The sequence below is a fragment of the Maylandia zebra genome, linkage group LG7, assembly GCF_041146795.1.
Source record: "Maylandia zebra isolate NMK-2024a linkage group LG7, Mzebra_GT3a, whole genome shotgun sequence".
Taxonomy (NCBI): Eukaryota; Metazoa; Chordata; class Actinopteri; order Cichliformes; family Cichlidae; genus Maylandia; species Maylandia zebra.
The window spans coordinates 8,805,985-8,829,037 of NC_135173.1; the positions used below are offsets into that span (position 1 = coordinate 8,805,985).

A 23,053-nucleotide genomic window follows, 5' to 3' on the forward strand; every position below is an offset into this window, starting at 1 on the left:
TCTCCCCATGCCCTCCAGCATCTCAGCCAACTGCGTTCCACATCAGTGAATCTGATTCAGGAGCGAGGACACTGGAGGCTCGGCTGAGACGCAGGGTTGACTACACATAAGGGGATTGTCTAAACTGAGACGTCTGCCATCTTGAGCTGTCATAACTCTTGTGTATAAACAAGGATACATGTGACAAACTTAATGCAATGATGGAAGAGGTAAATGGATCATATAAGCAAGGCTCAACTACTCATCAGCTTCTTAGCCATTTCCCATTCTGAGATTGCAGCACGAGGTTTGAAAGTGTGGCAGCAAACTTTTCGAGAACCGGCATTGACACAGTATCTCCACAATTTTAACCACTGTAGCTGCTCTCTAAAGTTTCTGAATGCTCAATGATTACTAAGATAGCAGTAGAGCATCATATAAGTGCAATGGCAGGGTGGTATTACATAAACTGAAGCTGTTCCCCATGAGTGGCTGGAGGTAAGTGGTGGTTCTTGACATCCATTCTGGTTTTGTATGAGAGAGAAGGGAAAAACCAAAAGAGCGGAAAAGAAAATGCAGAAGGTGGTGCGATGACAGCGGTGTTGACTGATGCCTGAGTGGCTCTGAACTGATCCCAGCAGCAGGTTGAAGTCGTCATAAGCCCAGTATTGCTCAGCTGCTCCATCAACCCGCAGTTATCTCCATAAAAAGAAGGTCTATCACCCTGACAGTGAGGCTGAGGCGAAGGTGCACCACTTGATCCTTCACCATTTCAAATTACTGTAACCTACCTGCCAGCCACTTTCCACAGTAGGCAGAAGTGGGGCCGCGTTACCTTGTAAGGATTTGTTATCACTGAGATATTGAAGCTGTTCGTCCATGTGATTTTTAATCTGTGTGCGCAAGCAAAAGATTGCGTGTGTGTGTGTGACTCTCAGCAAGTGGCGCATGGCCGCAGATGACTGTGTAGTCTTCTCTTCACTTTTCTATTTTGTCTTGAATCAATCCCCAGAGTGTAACAATACCTATTTCTCTCTGTATAATTGGACTGGATGACAGGCACATCTGAAGTCAGCGGATGAAAGCCTCTCCTGACAATGAGAGAGTGTCTGGCCTGTGACATGACTTGAATGAGAAAGAGATAACACTGCCACACACACACACACACACACACGCACGCATGCACGCACGCGCGCACACACACATTGTAGCTGATAAGCAAAGCAGGTCAAAAACTTTTACTCATTTGTCACACGAACGTGATCACTGGACAGCTAGTGATCACAAAGAAAAGGCAGATAAGGGATGAAACAATATCATTTGTGTCATGATCTCTAATTTGCCTTAAATTAAATCTCTCCCTGCATAAGCAAAAGATAAGTTGCAGATTGAATTTATTGCAGTGCTCTCCAAATATTTGCTAGCATTCTGCTTGCTCTGCATAACGCTACTTTGACAGACTGTAAGTTTGAATAGCTGCCAGTGAAACAAATTATTATTCACTTCCCCCTGTATTCTGGCTTGCCTATTTATATCTGCGTGTGAGGGTGTGAATGTAATATTCTGCATCCTGATGCATACAAACCCACACGCGTGCACACAAGGATCTCTCACACACGCGCACACACGCGCACACACACACACATAGACACACACACATGCTACCAGAGTGTGAACAAAACACCGAATGCATCTCAATAAAGCACTCAAGGAGATATTTGTAAAACCAGATCATGCCCCTAAAAAGCACAAAATGTCTCTTTCTTAGTCTATTTGCTGTTCACTTTGTCACCACGGAAACCACCATTGCCCAAACATCCCTACGCTGATGGACACTTACATTAAGTGTCTTCCCATCTCTCCCTCTGTTAGGCCCCTTCCTTTCCTCCCCTCTCTCCCCTGCCATCACTTACCACCATGTGGTCAAGCAAGTAAACAGCTCTGAAAAACTTTGTTACCCCCCAAAACCAGTTTTTTGCTCAAGTAATGGATCGTATATTAAATGAAGGGGGGAAAAACTCCATCTCAAAAAGCCAAGGAAAAAAAAACATTTTTTTCTCCCACATAAATTAAAGGCACCAAGGTACAGAGGTACAGATCAATAGCCTTAGAAGTAGGGAAATATTTCCCTGGACAAGAAATTTATGTATCTCGCACAGGCTGGCTATTATACTCTCTAATGATGCCATCTGTGCCACATCATACACTATTTCAACCATCTATGTATATAGATATATACGGAATAGGCACTGGAGTGTATAATAGCGGCCATAAATCAATATGTCACAGTGTACAAAAGTGATTGGTTTTCTTTGTGTCCTTTAAATCCCCTTCACAAACTGAAAACACAGTCTCATGGACTGAGCATTCCTCTCTGCAACACTAATTCAGCAGTGATTTATTCTCATGAGAATGTTTTCCAGCAAAAGTGCAAACTGCAAACAAAACAAATTCCTAATCATGGGACATTTTAACAACATAAAGAGAGAGGAAATCTTTCTTTTTCAAGCCTAATCTTGGGCATTATCATTTTGCCAATTTGCCAATTTGCGAAGAACCAGTGACACATCTCTCGCGCCGCATGTTGCAGACTGGCGCATTTCCATGGGCACGTGGACAATTTGATTCAACTAAAGCTTATTACGTTAAATTTATGTTGAGCCTGACTGTCACAGAAGAGTTGGTTAAACTCTTTGGAAAGTTTTGGGGCTCCAGTTTGTTTTGAACCACATTCAAGTGAATCATAGCAAAATAATATGTGCTTTTAAAAAAAATTGTGTGTGTGTTAAATGCATTTATCTTAAAAAGTACATATAAATCTATTTAATTGACTTAATTGTGCACCAATCAATAACAATAACATTTGGTTAGAAACCTTGGTAAAAAGGAACTCAACTGTCTTAAGAAATTATAAAATACCTACAATCAACAGTTTACAAAAAATAAGAAGAGCTGCATAGCTCAGATTGCTCTCAACAATCTAAGCTAGTTCCCTCTTCAACGAGGCAACTTGAAGTCCAAAAAATACTTTTGGGGGGCTTATATGCTTACTATATAACATCTAGCAAGATTTCCCAGATTTTGCTTTTTTTGTTTGTTTGTTTGTGTCTATAATCCATATTTTTACCTTTTTTTTTTCTTTTTTAGATGATTGTGAAATAGGAGACAAATTCCTGGCTGTGATGAATCTCAAGGAATTAGAGCCTGCTCAGCAGTTCTCTTCACGTTTTATTTGTCTTTCTGCATATTTTTAAATGTAATTTATTTTTGTTTGCTTTTGTAGGCTGCAGTGTTAATGTTCTGATTCAGTCTCACAACATTCACCGCTTTCATTAAGACTCAGCTAGAAGCCGTATTCAGCAATTCGAAAATCCCACAGTATGAGTCAAATGAAAGAGAGACAAAGTTGGTGAACTTAATGGAGCATTTACCAGCTAAAAGAAGACGGGTTGTTGGAGACCAGAATAAAACTGCAATGATAATCAATGGTGAACTTTCACTCATTGAATAGATACAAGCATGATTAGAGTGATGCAAGTGTAGCCATATGAATACAGTTTAATTACTTCTCACCACATGTTAATCAATTTTCTGGCCACCTGTTTTGCTGTCAACAAGTTGCCAGAGACAGTTAATACCTCCTTTACGTCTTCAGGGTGGATGGAACTGAGATATAGGCATTGTGGATTTTGACTTTTGACTTTAAAAGTATTTAGTCTGTGTTTTATACTGCATATATGAGAAGGTTTGTACATTTTCCTTAATGGTGGAAGCAGTGGGAATGATTTAACGATTCTCCCACTGTGTAGTACATCCATTATGATATGCCTCTCTGACACTCTGGTCAGCAGCAGCAGCAGCAGGTGGCATGATGTGGCTGAAGTGTAAGTGGCTTTCACAGTGCAAGATAGCCTGTCAGTCAGAGGCCCTAAGGGAAACAGCTTCACACCATGCAGAATGGCCTTTCCAAACTCTCTGTCGTTCTGTCTTTGTGTGTGTGTGTGTGTGTGTGTGTGTGTGTGTGTGTGTGTGTGTGTGTGTGTGTGTGAGAGAGAGAGACTGAAGTTGACATAGAAGCTCATCTCTTTTGTTTTGTGTGTCTGTGTTAAAGTCAGAGGCAGAGGATGTTAGTGGGTGGGTGTAAATCTCTGTCCAGCAGCATGTTGGGATGGGTGTTTGGGGACTAGTTGGAGAGCTGGCTCACAGGAGCTTAGATTGATGAAGTGATGGTGATGGATGGTAGTAATAAAGGCCTGGATGTCCTGTCTGTTGCCAGTGATGAAGCTGGTATGAATCACCCGTCTGGGGGCTGCTGAACATGACGCTGCTCAATCCCCACGCCCTCCACCCTGCCACCCTTCTCGCCTCTGTCCTTCTATCCCTTTATCTTTCTGCCTTGTGCCTTTGCCGTCATTACATGGAGAATATGCTTTGTGCACTTCTAGCAGCAAGCATTCAACATCGTGCCATTATAGCATCAATTGGTACTGATGCATACTCTAAGATATTATGAGGCTTGTTTATCCATCTTGGAACACAGCATGCCCACAGTTCAAAGCATTGTACGCTGTTCATTAATTTTGTGTCCAAACATCACTTGTTGACTGATTGCGATGCATGCAAGAAAAAAATCCAATCAACTCAGTCAGCCACTCCTCATGAATAGGGTCATTTGAATATAGAGGGGCATCTGAAATTGCAGTGTTTGTGTCAACATAACAAGTTAATGATCTCAGATGATAATTGGTAGTTGGATGCTGAAGCGCTGTGCTGTGGCCCATGAGGTTTAGTGCCAAGGACCTTCTGTGATAAAAGAAGCAGCATGAGGGCTTTCAAAGTGGCACGATGCTGTAGGCAACACAATTCATCACCGCTCCATGAATATTCATCCAGCTCTCCGCTTCCTCCTGAGCTGCTGAAAACACGTCTGTATTAAGTCTCTTCTATGTGCTGCAGTGTGAAGACACCTAAACCTTCTGGCCTCTCATTACCAGACTGTGCTCTTGCAGCCCCGCATTCAGCTGCCTACCAGGGAGGGAAGCCACGCTTCATTAAAATCAAAAAGAAAATTCTCTTACTCGCCGCACTAACAAGGCAGAGGGTTGGACGGTCAGATGATTGTGAATTCACCCTTCTTCGCACACGCTCGCGGGGGTCAGGAGTAGTGATTGCCACCCAGCTTTCTCCTGCACATGGCAAGTGGGTAGATGAAATTGCCAGCTTTGGGCTGTGTGGTTTGCGCGTGGACCCAGTCTGAAGCTTGATGTTAGCAATTTAAGAACATTTGCTGTGTCTTTTTCCAGCCCAACCTTCTCGCTGACGAGAGCCGAGAGAATCGTGGATTGGTTTCTGGGGCATCTTTTCGGCGCTTTATCGGACCTGCAGGCTTCTCGGTGCTGTCCCCAGATTACAGTTTAGGAAGACGGTGCTTGACTGACAGGCCTTGGCCTTGACAGTCCCTGGGGGGAAGGGGAGGGGGATTTGTGATGGCTGAACTGACTTGTACTTCTCTTACAATTTTCTCCAGGCTGGTTTCAGACTGTCAGGCTGAGAGAAAGCTCTCTCTGCATAATTCATTAGATCTCCTCTCTTTTTCACTCTTGGCTGGTATGTGGCAGGCACCGTAGCCCCATTGTTTAGGAAGACAGAGTAATGGAGCTTGTCACAATATGGTAACATAGTTTATTGTTCACAGCAACAGTTTGAAAACAACTTAACTTCCTTTGAAACAAGCTATTTGGCATATCCAATGCAGAATAATTACAAAGGAAAACCGAGCAATCAAATAGGCTATTCAAACAAAAACAGCTTAAGCCGCTCGTTTATTTTTCATTTATAATTGGTTAAGAGCACAAAAAGAATTCATAAATGATAATTACAACTTTAGTGTCACAAACAGTTTTGGCTAATAGACTGTAATACAGAGCAGGATATATCTATACAGGTTGCCTCGACACCAACCATTGTTTTGCAGCCAATTACCCCAGCATTGTCGGCATATGACACATACACAGGCCTGTCCTTTTGAAGCTTGTATACTGTCTCTGGGCATGATCTAGCTGGCATTTATTTCTTGAAAATCTGCAAGGGAAAATATCTCATGTTTGATGCTACATGACATCTCCCTTCACAGAATATGACTAAACAAGCTCGTTTTCCAACACACAATCCTGCGTGTTGAAGCCAGAGGACAACTTCTGTCACTGTAGCAGTAAATAAGGGCTGGTAGGAAGGGACTTTCTATAAAACTATGCAAATGCAGCAGCATGCTGACGTCTAAAACTCCTTGCATGGATGCAGTATGTCAAAATCACAAGGCATACACTGCCAATGACAGAAATGTTTAAACAGGGCCGTGGCTAATTTGGAAATTATGATTACAGCATTTAAGGTGATGGTAAATGAAGCTGAATTTATCTGTACTTGATTAATTTTTAAACACGTGCTCAAAACTTCACCCAGCCAATTAGATTTAAAAACAGCCTTCTGCACTGTTTTCTACATGGAGTTAAAACCAATAGTAAGGGCAAATATGAAAGGAGAGTGTCGGTCTCTGCTACAACAAGGAGGGATCATCTTCCACAATAACTAGATCAGGAAATTCTGTAACTGTCGCAGGTACATTCCATAAATCCCAGAGAAGACCAGCCTGTCTGGCGCCAACCGTTATGCCGCGTTTAGTCACTTAAATCACCTTTGTTCCCCATTCTGATGCTGAGTTTGAACTTCAGCAGGTCGTCTTGGCAATGTCCTCACGCCTTTGAGTTGCTGCCATGTGTAGATTAGATATTTGCATTAACGAGCAGGTGAACAGGTGTGCCTAACAAAGCAGCCAGTGAGTGATTATTACTTTCAAAGTGCTGTAGTTGTCTTTCAAAGTGGACTTGAGTGTTATATAGTGCAATGGAGGATCCTCATCTTGAATAAGGTCAGCAAGTACAAGGAATTCCTGTGAGTCCCAGACCAGGTTTCAGACTTCTCTAAACAGTCTGTTTCGGATCATTTTTCTCTACTTTTGGGTCTTTGTGATGTCACTGAGACAGCCAATCAGAAGATAGCTGGCTTAAAAGGAAAGGAGATAAAATAGACTGCACTAAGGTACAGTAATGAAAATACTCTAGAGTTAAAGAGAAAGACTGTAGAGTACAAAATGACCATAACAGCCACGTTTTCTACATTATTATCCATTAGTCTTTGTATGTATATATTTCAATAACCCTGAGTGTTGCTTTGATTGTAAGAAAGGTCAGAATGTAACAGAAAGATGTTCAGCATCTTGCTTTTGAGAGAAAAACACACGAATTGAACAAAAACATACCACGGGCGAAGCTCCAAAGACATGCAAAAAGTGAAAGCCAAAAATTTGCACATTAATATAAAAGAGAACAGTTTCTTTCAAGTTTAAAGCCTGGTATTAGTATTCTGATGCTACACTGAAAAACACCCTTGGTTTCTCATTCAAAGTTAAGGATTACCTCTGGAGCGGTTTTCTGTCAGTACTGAACAGCTGTAAATAAGATTTGGATGCTTTTAAAAAATACATTTAAATCTAGTCAGAGTTAGAGGGGTGGAGCATAAAAGTACAAATGAAAAAGAATAAATGAAACGCTAATGTTGACTGAAAGAAACATCTGATGTAAGGTCACATGTGGACACAGGACAGGACCAGATATTAAAATATTTTTAAAGTCTCTTTGATTAATAGCTCTGCATGTTTTAACATCACTATATCAGAGTTCATCACAACTCTCAGCTTTTCACTGTATAAAAACTTGGATCTGTATGTAACAATATGAATACTATAAACATGTAACGAGCCTTAAGAGATAATAGATGTTGTCCCATTCAGAAAAATAGCAAATGTATTCACCATTCAATGCTAATTCTTAATACTTAGATTTAGCAAATTTAATGAGCTAAAATAGGTTTTAACCAACTGTTTGGACTTTGCAAACATAATTAGTTAAAATTAGATTCCTGTCAAGGTGCCTGCACTGAACCGGTTTCATTCAGATGAAATAACATTAAGAGCTCATTATGTTAAACCTGGAGAATAAGATCAAGCTATTTCAAAGAAAGGATACAAGACAAATGTGATCGTGTGTATATTTAAAGCTGAGCTTTCTTACCAAATCAGGACTCTGGACTGACTCCCAAATAAAACCTCAAGTGTGGAGCTTTTGCTTTGTTAGAACTGTGCATCATGGCCTAATGAAACTGGCATGTTTTTGTTTATACATATTAAAATATATCAACTTAATTCATGCACGCAATGAACCTGATGACAGTACATGAGGTTAATTCTTGTCATAAATGCCTGTCCATGATTTTCAAAATGAATAAAAGTAAATATTTGTGCTGTGACTTGAGTATATTTAGTGCTTTTATATTCTTTAAAATGTACCAGGTAGAACACGGCTGACTCTACAGCAAGTGCGAGCAGATGGAGAAATGCGCCTTCAGAGCTGCTCCTTGTCATCTGTAATACTTTTCAAACTGAGTGAACAGTGCCATCTACTGGGAAGACTGGCGAAGTCTTCAAATATCAGAAGAACAAAATGAGATCCTATTTTTAATCACTGCAAATTTGTGTCAATACTGCAGTTACATTCTCCTATTCTCCAGCCGTTCGTTGTGCTGTGATGGAAAAAAAAAACTAATCAGATCATTCAAATTGAAGAGGAGGAAAAACATGAAGGAAACAGAAAAAAAAAAAAAAAAAAAAAAAAATAGTTGGGTTCCTCTTTACTTTGTTCTTTATTACACATTAAATAGGAGTGGTGAGATTTATGGCAAAATAGACTCATTTGAGATTAGATCACCACTCTACATTGCCCACCACAGGTATGATGTAAAGTGGTCATTCATTCACTTCCCTAAACCTGGACCCCAGTCACACTCGCTGTTCACATACAGAGAGCGGAGCGAAACTCCATTAAAGCAACATTCATGTAGACACAAATGAAATGAAGCACAATTTACAAAATATGCACCTCTCATTATCACAACTATACAAAGGTTGTTAAAATACGATCCAGGTATAAATGATACATTTCAGAAATCAGCTGTTGGCACCCATTAAAAGGAAGAGGAATATTTCAAACATTACAGTAAAACTACTTGTGAAACAGTATTGTGGACAGGAGGGTTCCATAATTAAAAATTGCATCAACAGTTATCATCTACTTCATGAAAGAAAAAGAAAAAAAGAAAGCAAAAGAGGTAATAATAAACTGGGTCAAAATCCATTAATCCTGAAAGCAAAACATCACTTTTTGTGGGAATAACAACGCTCCCCTAGAAGAGCATTTTGTGTATCTCTAGAGTACACGGGGGAAAAATAAATGATGTTTCGGCTCTTCCAACATCTATATGTAGCACCTAATGCAAAGATAAAAGGCAAATTTAAAAAACCCAGATGAGCAGTTTGTAAATACAATGGAAAATGGTGAAATTGGGGTTGACCCCAGAAGGAAACTGGACTTTTTATTATTTTTGTAATAAAGTCAGACGATTTAATCTAAGAACCAATTTTATGGCAATTATTGCCTCATTTACAAACATCCGTTCCAGTTGCATCGCCACGCTAAACACATTTTATGAGAGAAAAAAAAAAAAAAAGAAAAATTATTTTGCTGGACAATCATTTTTGTTGAAAGGCAAGCCAACAAACAATTTCAACACTCAAGCAAAAGAATCCAAGGAGTAGGAGAGAGAAGGGAAGAAAGAAAAAAACAAAACCCTCTTCGAAAAGCTAAACAAAATCTGAAAATTTATTTGGACAACATTTTGAACAACCTCTGTGACTCCACACCAAGACAAATATTCTTGACAGCTGCGTAAAGGATTCGTTCTGCTTTCTAGCTGCTCACAAGCAAAGAAGTTAGTGCGCAAGACACCTCCGTGGCCTCTTATGTTCTGCTGCTGGACAAACCTTAAATTATGCAGTGAACCTAAACATTACGGTCAAATACGAAGTCCACAAGGAGGAGGACAGCTGTTAACAGCTGTTTTTGAGCATATATTGATGAAATGATTATTTGTCAGGATGAATCAAAACAATCCTACAGTCAAATCTTAGCCTAAAGAAAAGCAGGAAACTTTTAACCAAAGTCAAAAAAGGCAACACAAAATGACCCTCATAATGTGGCTGCTAGTCCCATCTTATTAAGACAAAAATGGGTTCAAATATATATCTTGCTTAGAATTTCTGCTTTAAAAAAAAAAAAGAAAAAAAAGGCAGATTTATTTCTCACAAAAGCAAAAAACTACTTTCAAAAAAACTAGACTATGTCCAACCGAGTCAGACTTCTTTATCGCTGGCTTCGTTTAATCCATCGACCAGAGGCAGTTTACCCATGTCTTCTAGGACATAATTCATGCAAAAAGGAAAAAAAAAAAAATCTCTCTCACCTCATGGCAAGAACACACAGTACTAAGAAAAGACAAATTAATTAATAACTAATGAAGGTGTTAAAACATTCAGAGATGAGTAGGAGTTTGCATGCATACTTATCAGTGGCATAGCTAAGTCATACCTAGAGGTCGTTAGAGACGGGGACAAAACACGGGGGCTGGGATTGGATCTCATCTGGCTGACTGTTGGTCCTTTCTTCATATCCATATTGTCTACGTGAGCGGGATGAAAATTCATTCTTTGGCATCCCATACTTTTAAAAAGGTCATTAGAGAACATGACCTTTCAAGCAAAGAGAAAATTAACTCACGGTTTAATGAATAATTTGTTAAACATAATTTGCAATGCAATTGGCTCCCAGCTCTGTAAAATGCTCCAAATCAGCATTATCATTTAAAAAAATAACAATCCTAAATTCATCAGGCTCTTGAACCCATATTGTGGGCAACTGGCACTAAACTGAAAATGAAGCTTATTGGTGTCCAAAGAAGCAAATAAGAAGAGAAAAAAAAAAGAAAAGGCAGAAAATTCAGTTCAGGTTTAGTATTGTGTGGGTATGGAGAAATAGGCTAATAATTTAGTGTAATGTACAAAATGTATTACTTGAACTGTTCAACATAGTTGCATTTTTTTGTCTTAAAAGGGAATCATTATTCACATAATTGTACACTTTGTCTTGGACTTCTTTTTCTTCTTTTTGCCCTCCTTGCTCATCTTCTCCTTATGCTTCCGGATTTCTCGCACTAACGTGTAAAAGGCATCGTCGACGCCCTGGAAAACAAGCAGAGAGTGTGCACCGTTAGAGTTAAGAAGCTTTGTTCATGACTGCACTGTGTAAACTTGTCTACTAAAAGTGAATCAAAATCTCCAAATAAAAAGTCTGTCCATTTTAAATACACCGTTTTCTGATTAAGTGTACATTCTGTAAATGAGACACAATTCGGGGGATCAATCCGATTCGAACCATTTAGGACATGCTGAATAAAATGTGTGTTTCAGAATAAAAGTCAGTGGTGCTTCCACTGACATCAAAGACAGTGGCTGCAGTTACATGGGCTTCATTTCTCAATGTCATCAGCACAGTCTGGCACCAGTACAGGATTTAAAATGTATGTACCTGAAGTATTCATAAAATATAGTTCCAGTGGAAAAGATGCACCGCTGGGAAAAGTGCTCTCACAAGCAATGAATAAACAAATTTAAATTAGCCCTTTTAAAAAATAAAATAAAAAAATAATAAAAAAAGAGTTAAAGGGGTAATAAAACTTTGTTTTGTTTTTATATAAATACACCAATTTATTCTGACAGAGGTATTTAAATTAGGCTTTTATTCTCTCACAAAGATCCTATTCAGATTATTGGTGAGTAACAGGCTCCATGGAAATGCAGCAAGTGTCGTTTTAATGGCACACTGACGTAAATGTGTGATGAACATTTTGAACGGTGTGTAAATGTGACAATAATCTGTAAGGAGCAGTAGAGTAAAGAGCCTGAGGCCAATTTAAGGTTTTGACAAAGACAGCAGGAAAACAAAACAGAGTAAAGAAGAAGGGATTTATATCAGCAGGAAAAATTGCCTTAAAACCACACGCACACAATTTGTTGACGACACATCTCTGCCATTTTCTCAAAGCGCATCCTTCGCAGAAACACATTCCAGCAAATGATTCAGTCCAATGTTTGCAGTAACATCCTCTAATCACACATGATGGCTAAACCAGCCCAAAAACCCCATTGTTCATGCTGATTTCAGCCCATTAGGACACTTTCACACTGGTAGTCTGAATCTAGGAACGGTTAGCCTGGAAATCTGACTGTGTGAACACAAGTGCAGACCCCTTTCCAGGTTGACTAAAAGGAAAAGGTCTGGCTGCCAAAGTGCAGAAAGAAGGTTTCTTTCATTATAGGAAAATGTATTTCAGTAGTCGTGTTTGGATTAAAACAGGACAGAAAACAGACTCCCAGCTTTACAGTCGGAAAACAAACCCAAACCTGGTGCTGTGTTAGTTTTTATGCTCGAGTTGAGCAATAAGGTAGGCACTTGTTTGGGTTTTTTTGTAACATTTCTCACTCTATGCAGACTGTTACTTCAGTCGTGCTTTTTCTACTTACAGCGTTCAATTTTTCTGACATCTCTCAATAAGCACAGTCATCATTCATAATGGAAATAAGGGGAGAAAAAAAAAAAATCCCCACCCCTATATGAGGAAGGCATAATGCAAATGTCCACCAGTGTGAAAGTAGACTAGCTTGCATAGATCAAAGTTCTTTAGGCTCAGTAAACCAATCCAGTGTGAAAACAAACTCAATAAAATCAACCATGATACACAGAAACACTGAAAGGACAGGAATCATCAGCTGCCTCAGCCTCATGTTAGACTCACACCACAGCCCCAATAGAAACCAGCAGGTTAGCTTTGAGAACATGTGAAGCACCAGCTCCTCACTGAGTGTCTTCTTCCATTTCCTTCACCACAATTCCCACTAACAACACACACGCAGAGCTGGTGGGTGTGCGGCTGCATACACTTACCCCTTCACATCACAACACACTTTTTAAGCTTGACACAGCGCGGAGTCTTTTCTTCCTTGCTGATCTTATTGACCCGGTACAGCCTGATCTCCCGTACCAGAGTGTAAAAGGCATCTTCCACTCTCTGCAGTATGAAACACAACTTTCCTCAATGTTGAGGAATACACAGGAGGAGGGGGGAGGACATACTATTTGGATGCATTTGTTACAAACTACAAATACGAAGGAGTAAAGCAAACTGGCGGTGCAGGTCTACTTGCAAAGTTTGCCCTGCCTAATCCTCTGCATAACACTTTATTTCAAAATCTTGGGATATGGATGAATATAAATGTTGATTTCCCCCCCCCCTCCATATCTTTAAAAAGATAATTTGAGTGTTTTTAAGGAGAGGAAATAAATATTAAGTCATTCAGAAAACAAATACTTTGATTCAGTATGTTGCCTGACCTGACTACTATTAAGCAATGATGCACTGTAGTCTCCTTACTTTTCCATCCACATTGAAACTGACAGAAGCAGTGTATTCAGCTACATCAGTCCAAAACAAGTGCAACGCATTGAGTATATGTATACAGTTGTAGTCAGAAGTTTTAATTCACTTATCATGGGCATGAATGTCCTGATAATTTTGGGCCATTATTTTTTTCTTTCAATTGATTGTACAGCATACATCTTTAAGCTTGAGCTTTGAGTTCATTTTAGTTTTCTCTAATCCACACAGGCTCAAATACAAAGACACGCCCCCACTAATATTTGGCTAAATGTCCCTTCTTGAGTTGCACCTCAACCAGACACCAGCCATCAACACGCTTCTGGCATAGTTCTGGCTGGATTGCTGACCACCCTTCTTGGCAGAATTTGTTGAGTTTGTGTAAACTTCTGACCACAACTGTAAACAGACAGTGGAGAGGTGTAATATGGTGCAGGAGTGGTTCAGAATTTTGATTACCAGTGTGGCTGCTCTTATTTTCACCTTCTGAGTACATGTATGCAAGTGTTCTGTGATGGTAAATAAGATCCCTGAGACATCTACTGTAGTGAGGACTAAGACAAGGCGGCTCTCTTTGCTTTAGCTTGTGGTTTTATATCTGCTTGTGGACAGATTGTTATGAATATGATACCTTTACAACTATGTAAGACGCAGTTAAACTTTACAGTCATAATAAAAATGTCACAATACGAATATATTTGCTTTTTTTTTTTTTTTTTTTAAATTGCATATTTAAAAAAAAAAAAAAAAAAAAAAAAAAAAGCAGCAAAGCTCAAGCCACCAGATTTTAATTTAGCCAATTATCCCCTCTGGCCTCTGCACCACAGCCAATTTTAGATGATTCAGTGAAAATCTCATTTTTAGCAGATGCATTTGGGAATCTGAAATGGAGTTACCATTACTTCCAGCAGAACAAGCTTAAATGCTTCTCTAGAACTTTATTTTTCAAGATGACAAATGCGGCAAGCAGGGTAAGTCGTGAGCGAGGACTGTGTTGGTGTGTCCAAAACCTCCTTCGTTATTCATGTAACGTGTGCAAGTTCCAAAACTGTATGCCGTTTTAAAAACAGACACCTTCCAAGCTTGCAGTGGGCGAGTGGTAACAGTATTTGTTTGGTATCATTTAAAAATTGTATATTGTGCCCATCGTGCATTTCCAGAGAAGATTAAATTATTTAAGAGTAGCCATGAGTGGCTTCAAATAAATGTAATAGTTCCGGTTCTAATAGAAGCAGCACTGTGTGGACACTGAACTTCCCTGCACCAAAAGGAACTATGATTCACCCCAGATCAGAGAACACTAAAATGCACTTACAGATCACTCCAATAGCCAGTCTGCTACCTAAAGCCATGCCCACAACACACACACCACTGATATCACAGCAAAATCTTCCAAAACCCCAGACACAGCAACCAGTAAGCAGAATCATTAACCCTCTGATTAATTTCCGACACTTTGCCCTTTCATGCAGAGTCCCTGACACCGATTTGCTGATTATTTATAAAGCAGGATCCTTTGCAGGTGGGCTAATAATGATTTAATTCACATATCCGTGACAAAGCAGCATGCAATGATTACATTGTCACCCATTAAATTTAAATTAACCAAAAAAGATTTAATGATGCACAGCGTGTTACCTGAGACAATTTCAAGCAAGATAATCATTTAAGAAAAAAAAAACAAAAAAACAAAAAAAAGGGACCAACAGAGATAGCAACACAAATCAATAATCCCTCATGATACAATCACATTCTTGTGATCCATTTCCCAAAATCATCCAGCTGCGTTACCAAAATTACCATTAGCTTACCTTTTCTGAAAAAACAATTTGATACGAAAGGAACATTTATGGAAATGACAAAACGACCAATAACCCTGAGACCACATGCACCTCCACACCATTTAACATGCTCTCCATACCTCCAGTTCAATCCCACAACAGTTTAGTGACAGAGTTGACAAATGAGCCACTTTGAGTCTTGAGGACAACACTCAGTCTGTTGTTGGGATTCTCACCTGTCTGGTTTTGGCTGAGGTCTCAATAAAGGGAATGCCGTAGCTACGTGCTAAGTCCTGAGCCTGCTTTGTGTCCACTGTCCGGGACGGGAGGTCACACTTGTTCCCCACCAGCACCATGGGGACGTCCTCAGAGTCCTTCACCCGCTTAATCTGTTCTCTACACATTCACAGCCAGAACAGAATTGCAGTTTTAGTTTCATTTTACTTGTGTAGTACTCCATTGGCTACGTAATACGATGTTAGAAAACACTGTACAAACAAACCACACTGAACACACAAAACACTTGTAGTGTACAGAATGACTTTCTATAAACTGCAAGTGTTGCTGTAGTTTTCAGAAACAAGAACATTAATGACTTAAGCTCAGCCCCTTACAGAACACTGATACACATATTCTGCTGTAGTTGTAATTCCTACAGTGTTTTTGTACATTTTAATAGAAGATCCCATATATTTACAATATTTTAGTATATCAGTAAGTTGGGGGCAGGGGGGTTGCTACAGTAAAAAAAAAAAAAAAACTAAATAAATAAATAGCAATGATACTGGTATCGATATTGAACCGTTCGATACAGTGCTTTCGGTTCGGTACGCATATGTATTGAACAATAAAACATTTATTTATTTTATCAACTCTTCTTCTGACGATGCTGTCTGTGTTGAGCGCTCAGTGGATCTGTGTTCGACTACCCCGCCTAGGCTGCACTGTCGAGTGCAGATCCACTGAGCGCAGCGCAAGCTAGCAAGACAGAAGCTAAGCTCCTTGCAACATGGCAACTGCCTCAATGCTACCCGAAATTGAACCTCCCCCACCCTCATTCAGATCTGGCGTTTGGAACTATCTTGGTTTTCATGTGAAGCATGACCCTGATGGTAAGCGCGTCATGGACAAAAGTAAAACAGTATGTCGGATAGAGGTGGGAGTCACCATACATCCCACGATACGATATTATTGCAATTTTTAAAAATATTTTGCAATAGTTAGATTCTGTACATAAAGGTAAACTTTATCAATATTCATTTTATCTAATATCAAAGTCTCGCACTCAGTCTCTCTCTCATTTCAGTCAGTTTTATTGTTGACAAACTGAACGGTTTGTATTACAGTCTAGTCCAACTTAACTGAATGCAACCATCTGGTACAATTATAGCTATTCTGAACTATGCAATTTGTGAAAACTATGCACCCCATTCAGCAACTGAAGAATTTGAAAGTAAATTAAAACAAAATATAATTTTACATTAAATAAAAAAAGTTTTAAACTTAATTTTAAAAAAAAAAACGTCTTAAATTAAAATAAGTAAACTGTCATGTTTATTGCTGCCAAAAAAAAGTTAAACACATTTGGACAGTGAAGGAATGTCAGGATTCTTGCTCAGAAAAAGGAGCTGATCAACATGCTCTGAAGTCAGAGCATAAAAACTTTTTTGTAACAAAATATCGATTTCTGCTGTCCCTGTATCGATACATTATTAGCAAACAAAATATCACGATACTACACAGTATCGATTTGTTTCCCCCACCCCTAATGTCGGATGTGCCACGCAATGCTCAATTTGTGGGAACTAGTGCGTTAGCGCAGTTAGCCGTTTACGTGTTGACGCCGTCCAGCCCCACGCACGGAGCGATCCGCGGTAACTTGTTAACGGAGATTTGACGCGTTATGGTGTTAATGTCATTTTAACAAGATTAACGCTGACAGCACTAGTGGGAACAACGAATATGACTGCACATTTACACCGACATCATCCTAGTGCAAAGACAAGTGGAAGCAGGCAAAAACAACAAGCACGCATGCTACAAACTTTAGCCGAGTCATTTAGACAGCCTTTAGCACATGATTCTCCTTATGGGGACCTGATATGTTTAATATGCTGCTGAGAATATACCCCAGAAGAAGGCTATAGTATAGCTTTTATTTTGGAAAGAGCCATTTCTCTGTAATAAACTCTCTTTTCCAAAGATGAGTGATTTCTCGATCAGATAGATTTATTTTTTTTATTTTGTTGTTTCAGCAACATTAAATTTAAAAACTGTACTTTTGAGTTAAAATATACATTTATAATTTTAATAAATTAAAAATTAAAAAGGCATGAACATTTTTTGTATCGAAAAAATATCGAACCGTGACACCAAAGTATCGAACCAAACCGTGAATTTTGCGTATCATTGCACCCCATATATATAAAAAAATATACATTTTTAAATATACACTTTAGTGACTTCAAAATACAGCATGTTATTTCTTAGTTTTAAGTAAACTACTACATACTGGTTACAAAGACATGAGGCAATTTCTCCCCTAGCTCACCTATAGTGGTGAATGTCTTCAAAGGACTTGGTATTGTTGATGGCAAAGACACAGAGGAAACCCTCCCCTGTCCTCATGTATTGATCCCTCATGGCGCTGTACTCCTCCTGACCTGCTGTGTCCAGGATGTCCAGTAGACATGTCTCTCCGTCAATGACTACCTGCTTTCTGTAAGAGTCCTGGAAGCAAAACACATGAGAATCCTGGAATTTAGTGGTTTTAAGAGATGTAATACAATGAGATGATAGCTTATTTAATAATTTTTAAATAGATTTTAAGTTACTCTAAATGTGTTGGCTGAGTGTGATTTACCGATGATATCGCATTTTTAATCTAATAATTACGATACTTAAAGCTATGAGATGATTTCAATAAAAGATACCACAGGGCATCTTCTGTTCACTACACCAGTAGGGCACTTCATTTTTCAGCAGACCTCACATTACAATGAGCTCATTTCTACCGTGTCGACGTACTCCAGCTTTTTATTACACTGATAACTACACTCAATCCCATCTAACACAAATAATTACTCTTTGCTCCAGTGAACAGCCATACCTTTGGATGCCATCTTCTATTTAATCTATATCAATGGTCTAACCTCCAGCAACAAATCAATAATTGATTGAAATCATGATGGGACTTAGTTTGATCACTGGCCTTTTGAGAGCTCGGGCAGGAAGACATCCATTGAAAGTTCTAGAAAACCTGTTTGGAGTCTCTCTTTAAAGCTTAAACCAGTAAAACCTGTTGCAACTCATTTTTGTGAATATATACACATATATATATATATATATATATAAAAACAGGACTTACAACTTGTGCTGCCCCCTTTCATATGTCGACACATACACAAAGACACAGGAACAGAAACATTCTATATTTTTCCTTTACCTCAATGGTGGGGTCATATTCATCCACGAAGTGATTCTGGATGAGCTGAATGGTAAGTGCGCTTTTGCCAACGCCACCAGCTCCCACCACAACCAGTTTATATTCTGTCATGATTCACCTGCAAGTTAAAAAACAAAACAAAAATACAATCTCATTATATGATTATCTTCAGTGAAAGTCAAATGGAAAGTATTAGTTTATCTGGTGCACAATCAATGCCTCGTGCATTTTCCACTTAAAACAATTTTACAATCTAATCGCATTCAAACATTGTCATTTCTGTACAACAACCCGTTTGTTTACTGGAAATCTGCACACTCAGGACTGGCAGAATGAGAAGATATTAATATATGAACACCACTTCCAGTGAGTAACTCAACTCGCCCTCAGCTATTCGTTTAATAACACACCTGAATCACTGGGAAATTAGATTTCACACCAAGTTTAGTTTGCTTTTCACAGAGAAAATGCCCATTTTAGTATTAACCAAGAGGCTTGTAGAAGAAGCTTGCCACAAACACAATAGATGGTTAATCTGCATGTGTTTGTATGCAAATGGAGGGTATAAACAGAAAAAACCCAAATGGATTCACAAAAAGCTGCTATATTATCAAATATTCTTTAAATAATCAATTGAAATTGCTGTCTCTGAAAATTGTCAGAAACATCAAACGTGAAATAAAATGCATAAAGATGAGATTATGCGTATATATAATTAAATGTCTAAATTCAGTAGTGTTTTCTGAGTGACAGCTCCACAACAGACGCCAACCCCAGGCAGAAATCCATGACATTACATTAAGGCTCCAAAATTGACAGGCAACTGGGAGGGTCTCTGCTGTCTGTCTGCTGTGTGGAGCGGAACACATCAATAGTAGTTGCTGGTCTTTTCAGAGGCTACAGCACAGAAAGCTCAGCTGAGCCTGCAGTCAGGGAGGAGTGCCACTAAATATTATTGCTATGTCTAGAATGCTATGCATTTGCCCAACTACTAATAAACTAGTTTGTGCTCACAACACTTTTCTTTATAAAATTGTCCCCCATTATTTCATCTACACACTAAGTGACTTACACATGTCATTGATGAGGATGCCATCTGTAAAGAAACAACCTCATCTTTAACCTGAACAGACAAGACCAATTCCAGTGTCAATGGAGATTCCTCTGAGTGTGCCACATGGCTTTCACGTCTCTATGTCTATGCTGTCACTTTGCAGCATACTAGTCAGTGAAAGTGGAAAATGAATGAATACAGCAAGCTGTCAAGCAACAAACAACAATTTAAAAATAAGGAATTTAGCTCTTGTACTCCAGTAAGAAAATATAATTTGCGTTTTAAGGATTGAGATTCTTTTTTTTTAATTTTTTAATACAGTGAATGATATCTGCTTCAAACTGTGGCAAAGTTTTGAAGCTGTGGAAGGTCGATGGAAACCTTATTTCCTTAAGATAGGAGTGTGCCACTCGTGGCTGTAGCTTGCCTTAAACTGAACCCATTAATGGCATGCAGTGCATCCAACTTTATGTTGACATTCCTGAAATCAAGGACATTCCCAATAGAGGAAGAAGAAGAAAAAAAACCCACTGAACTGAATATCACTGCGGGAGAAAAAATAAATCACCTATTTCACAAGAAGACTTGTCGATATTTATTAGCAAACATATCGTTATGCTAGTTTGGAACGGTTAGCCGGCTACGTGATTTAGCTTTTCAATGAAAGACCACCTATCATGCTTCAACAGGTAGAAGCATCAGTAGCATACTTAAAAGTCAACAGGGATTTTGATTTAAATTCACCGCTTTGCGACTACAGGGTTACCATAAAGGCTGTGTGAAACCGTCTGAGCACCGGGCTGCTGTGCTGCTAGCAAGCTTAGCATTGGAGCTCGCCAACAGCCTCGAAAGTAAACTCACCATGAGACCACATCAGCTAACTTAACGTATTATAAAAATGTAATTCATTAAAAGGAGCACTGGCTGCACCGCCTACCCCGACACACTCGTTATCATTCATTCAAAGGGGAAGGGTGCCAGATTTTGAAGCCGCCATTGGTAAGCTAGCTCACAGGTCTGCGTTGCAGGGCCAGACGGTAGGTTAACAATTGGGCGTAGTTAAGTTCAAAAAACCGAAAATGAATAATACCACTATAGCGGTGTTGTTTAGTGTTTAGATAGCGGGCACGGTGACCGACTAACTACATTAGTGAAAACAATGTTTCGACAAGCACTACAAAAAAAAAGGAAAGGGGGCCCAACATGTAATAATCTCCTCCATTTGTTTTACCTTTTACTGAGTGGAGTTCCGCGTCCGAAGTAGCGACCGAGTCAAGCTGATATTCCTCTCGTTTCACACGATCTCTGCATTTCCTATTTCTCACCAAAACCCCCGCATTTAAGTTGATCTGTCGTCGGTTCACAAGCAAGAGAGAACATGCGAAAAAGTGAGCAAATTAATCGATTGAACTTTCCATTTGATCCAGCGCCCCGGCCTAGCTGCTCCGTCTGGCCTGCTTTACGCGTATATGGGCGGATACCAGGCGTACTTTTACCCATAAACCATAGCAGGATTTCAACCGGTCTGGGGCATTTATCTCTCGATGTGTGTATGTGTCGCAATATGAGTTGTAATACACTGTACTTTGTCATTTGTGTGCGCATTGCGGCTCTTTTACACAGTTTTCATTTATGACTAGATTTATATAAGCACTGATTATTCTACTAGTAGTGGAGATGTTACCTGTCTTTTTTAATTCACATATGTATGTTTTTAAAATTATTATTTTTTAACCAGAGTGAGAGGTTCATATCAATACTTTAATGATTGAAATGATTAATGATTTCATTGATATACCCACAAAGGTCACAATTTGTAGGACTTGTGCTCTGACTGCTGCTGCCTGCAGTCAACAAAGCCTAGGGGGCACTCCACGAGCTTATTTATAGGCTCTAAATATAACTGGAATGTGCAGGACGGACGTCATTCCCAGGCAGGAAAATGATTTGGCAATCCCTTGTCAGTTTTCCTACGTGTTCACAAGGGTTCCTCCTGCGCACTGCATGTGCAGGCGTTCGTAACAAAAGACGGACACAAAACCCAAACTTATGTTTAAGGATAAAAGGAAAGAACAGCATATAGCATGTTTTGTTTGTTTCTTGTTTTGTTTTGTTTTCTCTTTTAGTCATGAGGATTATTGCCCATTGTACCAGAAAGGTTGTTTTTAGTGGATTCTGTCTGGGACCTTATACTAATAACATTAAATAAATAACATGCAGCAAACATAATACGTTCTTGTACCGTAAAATAATATGACGTTGTTTTTAAAACCCAATGCATTGCTTTCACATTGTACAACAGACACGCTAGAGGGCACTATTGAGCTCTCAATTCCATGTGCTGCTGGATTTAGAGATCATCTGTGAAACAAATGTGTAAATTGAGAATATCTGAATCACTTTTTCAATTTTTAATCACTTTTTCATTACTTTAAAAGATGCCAGGTCAGAGAGGTGCAGGTAAGAGGTAACTTTACAGCTGAAAAAGACTATAATCAAATGCTCAAACGTATTAAGGTCGCATCATTCATTATACTGTGAGCAAATAACAGTAATTATCATAATCTGTGCCTGGAATTTTACATTAGTGTCAGAGAAAATGCTGCATTGTATCTACATCTCAAAAAAATATACAGTGTGTAAAACTAAGGAAGTAGTTAAAAGAGAGAACTCTTAAGTTCCCTCTTTTCAAAGTCATACACGGTTCAAATGTTAATTGAACAAAAAAAAACAACCTCCTATCTACCAACGAAACTCTAACTATAGTATCACCATTGAACTACACATATCAAAGGCACTGTTATTTGCAGACATGAGAGCAAATTTTGGACAAAAAGTAATTTCCACAGTGACAGGCATGTTCCAGCCACATGTTCATCAGTAAAATCACGTCCATAAGTTTTTGGACAAAGATACAAATTTTTTAATTTTGGTGGACAATTGTCATATTAATGAAACGCTTTAATTCTTCAATAGTTAATGTCTTTTTTCTTTTTTTGCTAAGCTAAAAATCTGTACTCAAGTCACATCTCGATTGTTTGATTTAGATTCTACAGTGGTGTCACACAGGGGCAAAACTACAAAAACCAATGTGTCACTCTCCAAGTATTTAACTGCACATTAAAGAAGCTTCTGTGCTATGACACATTTTACTCAATTTGAGCACTCAAAGCACTTTTTACTTAAGTCTCGTTCACACCTCACTTTTATATATGACTAAGGAGTTCTTGTCTAACAGTCACACACACACAGTCCAACTGATACAAGGATATCTCAACACATGGACTAGAAGAGCCGGGAATCAACCAAGCGACCTTCTGATTAGTAGATGGTCTGAACTACCGCTGACCCCCA

At 39.0% G+C, this 23,053-nt stretch overlaps 1 protein-coding gene across 3 annotated transcripts; it reads right to left on the reverse strand.

Annotated features, from left to right (window-relative positions):
• Positions 1 to 8,717: 8,717 nt before the first annotated feature.
• kras (v-Ki-ras2 Kirsten rat sarcoma viral oncogene homolog) lies at positions 8,718 to 21,193 on the reverse strand. 3 transcript variants are annotated; one of them, XM_012922494.4, is made up of 6 exons: positions 20,931 to 21,193; positions 18,646 to 18,763; positions 17,752 to 17,930; positions 15,437 to 15,596; positions 12,938 to 13,053; positions 8,718 to 11,168 (listed from the first exon to the last, which is right to left on the reverse strand). In XM_012922494.4, exons 2-6 carry the CDS (start codon positions 18,754 to 18,756, stop codon positions 11,051 to 11,053), a joined length of 684 nt encoding a protein of 227 aa, XP_012777948.1. In that variant the 5' UTR covers positions 18,757 to 18,763; positions 20,931 to 21,193; the 3' UTR covers positions 8,718 to 11,050. The 3 variants fall into 3 exon arrangements, with proteins under 3 accessions (XP_012777948.1, XP_004563508.1, XP_004563509.1); XM_004563451.3 differs by having other exon boundaries at positions 8,718 to 11,167; positions 12,930 to 13,053; positions 20,931 to 21,191; XM_004563452.4 differs by lacking the exon at positions 12,938 to 13,053 and having other exon boundaries at positions 8,718 to 11,167; positions 20,931 to 21,188.
• Between the last annotated feature and the right edge of the window lie 1,860 nt (positions 21,194 to 23,053).

Excerpts from the sequence above, each read along its gene's own strand:
- kras (XM_012922494.4), bottom strand. The coding sequence starts at position 18,756 with ATGACAGAATATAAACTGGTTGTGGTGGGAGCTGGTGGCGTTGGCAAA. Across the intron at positions 13,054-15,436 it reads CCTCAGCCAAAACCAGACAG|AGAGTGGAAGATGCCTTTTA; the intron begins GTGAGAATCCCA and ends TTCATACTGCAG. Across the intron at positions 11,169-12,937 it reads CTTAAAAAGTGTGTTGTGAT|GGGCGTCGACGATGCCTTTT; the intron begins GTGAAGGGGTAA and ends GCTTGTTTTCCA.